General features: G+C 33.8%; 1 protein-coding gene across 1 annotated transcript; it reads left to right on the plus strand.

Annotated features, from left to right (window-relative positions):
• The first annotated feature begins 1,028 nt into the window (after positions 1–1,028).
• LOC107853347 (uncharacterized mitochondrial protein AtMg00810-like) lies at positions 1,029–1,556 on the plus strand. The gene has a single exon (XM_016698352.2). The coding sequence runs from the start codon at positions 1,029–1,031 to the stop codon at positions 1,554–1,556; it is 528 nt and encodes a 175-aa protein (XP_016553838.2).
• Positions 1,557–6,408: the final 4,852 nt, after the last annotated feature.

A 6,408-nucleotide genomic window follows, 5' to 3' on the forward strand; every position in this document is an offset into this window, starting at 1 on the left:
TTGTATTTCAAGAGTCCATCTTTCCTTTTAATGACTTACACTTCAGTCCTCAACCCATTTTTCCAGTGTTACAGTTCATAAAAGATAGCAGTTTTTCTCCTGTTACTTTATCACCTTCATCTGTTCCCTCACCTTGACCCGTTCCTTCTCCTGATCCAATACCATATGTTTCTCCTCCTCTTTCTATAGTCAGAAAATCTTCCAGAACTTCCAAACCTCCCATTTGGCTTGGTGACTATGTGATTCCCTCCAAGTCTACCTGTGGGTACCTCATTTCTCATTATGTTTCTTATTCAGGTCTTACTCCTTCATACTTGCGGGTTTTAACTGCTTATTCAGTCATTACTGAGCCCACTTCTTACAAAGAAGCATGTGATGATCCTCTTTGGATCTCTGCAATGTAAAAGGAGATTAAAGCTCTTGAAGATAATAAGACATGGTCTATCATAGCTTTACCTCCTGGGAAGGCCCCTATTGGGTGTAAGTGGATTTACAAGGTAAAGTATAAGTCATAAGGTCATGTTGAAAGATACAAGGCCAGATTGGTTGCAAAAGGGTATAGCCAAAGGAAAGGTCAGGACTTCACTGAGACATTTTATCCAGTAGCTAAGATGGTTAATGTGAGATCAGTAGTAGCTCTTGTTGCTTCTTGTAAATGGTATTTGTTCCAAATGGATGTTCACAATGCATTCTTGCAAGGGGCTCTTCTTGAAGATGTGTATATGCAGATTCCTGATGGTTTCTCTAAAACAAATGCTCTAGCAACCCAGGGGGAGCCTCAAATGGTTTGCAAGCTTCACAAGTCCTTGTATGGACTGAAGCAAGCACCCAGGCAATGAAACCTAAATCTCACTGAAGCCCTGGTTGATACGGGATTTAAGCAATCACACTATGATTACTTACTATTCACTCGAAAGTTTGGTAGTGATCTTGTCATTATTTTGGTATATGTGGATGATCTTCTAATCACAGGTTCTAACTTGACTCTTATTAAACAAGTAAGAGTTAATTTATAGAACAAGTTTAAAATGAAGGATCTGGGTGAACTCAAGTTCTTTCTTGGCATTGAAGTATCTAGATCACAAAAGGGAATACTTATGTGTCAAAGTAAGTATACTGTTGAGCTGGTGTCTGAAATAGGACTATCAGGCTGTAAACCAGCATCTACTCCCATTGAATTCAATTACAAACTTACTTCCTTAGAGTTTGATAAATATTTTAATCATAACTCTGAGTTGGACAAAGAACTAACTGATAGCAGCAAGTATCAAATATTGGTTAGAAGATTATTGTACCTAACTATAACAAGACCTGATATTGCGTTTGTGGTCCAAGTACTAAGTCCGTTTATGCACTCACCTAAGAAATCACATATGGAGGTTGCACTCAGAGTAGTGAGACACATAAAAGGTACAGCAGGACTTGGGTTGTTTATGCCTAGTAGCAGGTGTTCCAATCTAGTATCATTTTGTGACTCTGGCTGGGGCTCATGTGTGGAGACCAGAAAATCAGTCACTGGTCACATTGTTAATTTTGGAAATGCAGTAATCTCTTAGAAATCTAAGAAACAAAGCACAGTGTCCAGGAGCTCAGCAGAAGCAGAATTCAAAAACATGGCAACTACAGTTGCAGAGGTTGTATGGCTAAAAAGATTGTTTGAAGAATTAGGAGTCTGTCTAGAGCTACCTGTTCAACTATTTTGTGACGGTAAAGCAGCTATACAAATTGCTTCCCATCCGATCTTTCATGAAAGAACCAAGAACTTTGATATTGATTGTCATTTTGTGAGAAAAAAAAATCATTAAAGGTCTAATACAAACTCAACACATAAGCACTAAAGAGCAAAAAGCTGACCTACTAACAAAAGGGCTGTGTAAACCTCAACATGACATTCTAATGAGCAAGCTGAGCTTGAAGAATGTGTTTCAACCATCAGCTTGAGGGGGAGTATTGAAGAAGAAGTGTGTAATACATCTTAGCTAGCAGAGTTGCTAGAGCCAGTTAAAGAGAAGTTGTTAGACTTGCTGAGCTAGCACTAAGCTGCAGCACTAGTAGTGTTAGTGGTTATAAGCTAGCTTAGATTAGAAGCTAATGTGAGTGTATATATATAAACACCTATCTATATGCTTAGTGCGGGTGGTTACAGATTCATTCTCAATTCTCAATGGAACAGTAGTTTCTCTACTTCGCTTACCCTTCTCCTCTTTCTCTCTGAAATTGTTCACTACAAGCTCCATTAATGGAGCTGCTTTAACAGATACAAAGTTTGAAATTCAAGATGTAAATTGAAAAGAGACTACTTCTATTTCGCCCTCATCCGTTGATTGTTCTATCCTTTTAAATAGGTATACTCCATCACAGATGGTAAGAAAATTAAAATTCTACGTTGGGAAAAGCTATCCAATGAAAAGGAAGATCATTAGAATTTTAGGAGAGAATTTTCTTCGAATCAGAAGTGATTCGTGCGAGTGATATTTGTTCCAAACTATTGAAGGATTAGCATAGAACTTTTAAGAAGAAAAAGGAAAGAAGATACTAGTCATTAAAATTAATAAGATCAAAAATAACTAATGGAACTTTTAGTTGAAATAACCAACGTTTTCTTTTTGTTTGTTTTGGCAATGTAATATATATATATATATATGTATAACAAGATATTTTAGTTGGGAAGGGAATATAAGGGAAAGAAGGGGGAAAACGTTGGGGAGGGAGCAAAGAATAGAAATTGTTTGATTTGGGATGATTTTTTGGAAAAAGTAATACTCACTCTTGTAAAGAAAATATTTAGGAAGATTTTGTGTATATTGACCAAAGTTTTAAATTTTAAAATTTTTTGAGCTCAATATATTTGAGTCTAAATAAATTCTAAAAATATATAAAACTAGTAACTACTGAATTATTAAGTAAAAAAATTATCATTACATTAACAACTGTATTTTGTAGTTAAATATTTTTCCAGTAATTAGATAAATAATAAATTTCAAATATTTGTTCAAGTACTTACAATTATAATACTTAAAAATTGGCTAAACACAAAAGAGTAAGTAAAAATATGCATTTGCATGTAAAAAAGAGACAGTAATAATAATCACAATTTTAGTAGCAGTAATAACAACAACAACAACAACAACAATAATAATAATAATAATAATAATAGGAAGATATTTTAGTTGGGAAGGGATTATAAGGGAAAGAAGGGGGAAAACGTTGGGGAGGGAGCACAGAATAGAAATTGTTTGATTTGGGATGATTTTTTGGAAAAAGTAATACTCACTCTTGTAAAGAAAATATTTAGGAAGATTTTGTGTATATTGACCAAAGTTTTAAATTTTAAAATTTTAATTGAGCTCAATATATTTGAGTCTAAATAAATTCTAAAAATATATAAAACTAGTAAATACTGTATTATTAAGTAAAAAAATTATCATTACATTAACAACTGTATTTTGTAGTTAAATATTTTTCTAGTAATTAGATAAATAATAACTTTCAAATATTTGTTCAAGTACTTACAATTATAATACTTAAAAATTGGCTAAACACAAAAGAGTAAGTAAAAATATGCATTTGCATGTAAAAAAGAGACAGTAATAATAATCACAATTTTAGTAACAGTAATAACAGCAACAACAACAACAACAACAAAAACAACAACAACAACAACAACAACAATAACAACAACAACAACAATAATAATAATAATAATAATAGGAATAATCATAAGAAGAAGAAGAACATACAAAAAGGACATGTTTATAAATTACGGTTGTGAACATCAAATAATTCTAATAAATATTTACAAATTACGTAAAAATATTTGAATTAATACATAAAAAATGATAATAAAGGTAATAACATAATTTGTCACACGTCAATATATCTTTGATACAAAATAATGCGTAAAATTATTAGTATTTGAAATTAATAAAAGTAGCAGCCTGAAGGGAGCATCGCGAGGTCAAAATTGGGTGTCAACAGCTACCCCTTCGTTGCTTGAGAATGATGATAGAACTGTTGAGCAACAAAAGTTGATGTTGTAGCCAATTCTATCAGATCGGGAGAATAGTTCGTTGGAATTAAGGCAATAGAAGTTGATTTAAAAATAGTGTGGCTAAGACTTTGATTTTAAATTACCTACATATCTCTGATTTTATGAGAATTGGGCCATGTGTAGTTCTAGAAGTACGAACGAGTAATATTCCTAAAGAACGTAAAGGATAAAGAATGGGCAGTAAAAACAATATCATGGGCCGATAAGATGGGAGTGAATAGGATTTGAAACAACAATATAAGGAGAGGTATGAAAACTAAAGGTAAGTGAATTTTCAAGTTGAGTTTCTGAGACGGATGGGCAAGATTGCATTTCAAAAACACGAGCAAAAACTATTCCTATTTGTTACTCCTTGTCAATTACCTGCATAATTTCAGTATGCTAGAAAAAAAGTTAGAGAATGAAGGTCAATAAGAAATTGTCCTAAATATCCAATCATATTGAAATAAAGAAAGTATATCTGTTATATTATCGGGTTGGCTGTCGATGTATCGTTGGATCTGCTATCAGGCCTCTCAATGTCGAATCGGTTATCAGTTCTCTCGATGTAGTGTCAGATTAGCTATTAGGCCTATTAATGTAGGATTGACTATTAAACCTCTCGATGCAGTGTCGGATTAGATTTGGGCCTCTCAATGTCGGATTGGCTATCAGGCCTTATGATGCGGTGTCGGATCAGGTCGGACCTCTCGATGTTAGATTGGTTGTCAGGTTTCTTGATGCAATGTCAGATTGGTTGTCGGGCCTCTCGATATTGGATTGGTTGTCGGGACTCTTGATGCAGCGTCGGATCAGCTATCGGGCCTCTTGATGTTGAATTTATTGTCGGACCTCTCAACGTCAGATTGGCTATTGGACCATTCAAGTTTTCGTGGAGTGATTCCTCTGCTCTGTTAATCTTGCACTCAAATAAAAATTATGAGTTTGTAAAAAAAGGTGGGAGGTTGATTTGTGCCTTTGCCTCGACTGAAATATCTTCTTCTTAATGTCACCAATTGATGATGATCCTCATCTAGGTGTTCACTTGGGTGGAAAAGTAAATAACTTTAAAATCATATTTGATAACAGTTATCATGAAAAGTAAAGCTTATTGTAAGGAATATAAAATATTGTTGAATCATTGACTGTGATATGTCTCGAGATAATACAGTGTCTTATCGAAACTTGTTCTCTTGTCAAGAAATTTTTTAGGACCACTCCAAAATTTCTACCCCAGTATATATTTGTCTATCGCAAAATACTGCTTGTAAGAATTTTTGAGGTTTTCTCAAAAATTCTGCCCTAGCGTCATAGTTGTGTCAATGTCATGTCCCTAAAGAATTTTGAGGTCCTCTCAAAAATTCTGCCTAATTAAAATGCTCATAGAGAGAAAATAAGAGAATTTCACTATAATGGTACCGAACTCTATAGGAGTGCCTATGTATCCCTCTTAAGCGGGAATTAGGTCAGACGTAGTTCTAATTACAATGTAAGGGGCATGAAATAAAGATTAAACATAATATCTCATAACAACATCTAAATTGATAGGCTTAGACCAAATATGCCATCTATTTCTGCAAGTATGAGTTCTCCTCATGTCAAGACTCTTTGAACCACGTAAGGTCCTTGCCAATTCGGTGAGAATTTTTCCTTTGCTTTATCTTGATGTGGAAAAATTCATTTCAAAATTAATTGTCCAGGGATCTCATCTTTCTTCATTTCTTTTAATTCACTTACATTATGTTGTATAGTCTTGTTATGTGTTACTGTCTTAGATTCAACATTTTTTAAAAGAGAATAAGCTTTTATTATTGGTGCTAAAATATCTCAAAATATAGTGTTAACTGAAAAAGAAAAAAAACTAAAACTGCAAACTAGCTCGAACATCGAGTCTATTTATTTTAAAATCATGAAAACATCAAAAGGAAAAATCATTCAAGTCTATTCAAGTAAGCAATGAAGCCTTGATAGAGTGGAGGTTTGGTTGCTGAGCATAGTCTTCTCTCTGTTGTTCTAACTAGAGGCTCATCGCTCCTCGTTGATTATGACATGACAATCTTTCTCCTCGATCAGAAATAGGAACCTCAAGCTTTCCAAAATCTCCTCTTCATATCTTAGTCGTTATTTTTGAATTTGGGTTGAGGACTTTTTTTATGTTAATGGTTGAATTACTTTTCCTATGGTTTCTATTGATTATTCATGCTTTTAATTGATATTTTTTAAACTAATTTGGTGCATGGGTATGGGTATTGGGATGGGGTCATGGATTCCCCTATCTTTATGAATTTTTGGTAAATGAATTTGTAATGACCTCAACCCAACCGTATGAAATTGGCTTCGAAACATGAGTATATGCATATTGGAACTACTTTTGGAAC

This window comes from Capsicum annuum, chromosome 7 (genome assembly GCF_002878395.1).
Source record: "Capsicum annuum cultivar UCD-10X-F1 chromosome 7, UCD10Xv1.1, whole genome shotgun sequence".
NCBI classification, from domain to species: Eukaryota; Viridiplantae; Streptophyta; class Magnoliopsida; order Solanales; family Solanaceae; genus Capsicum; species Capsicum annuum.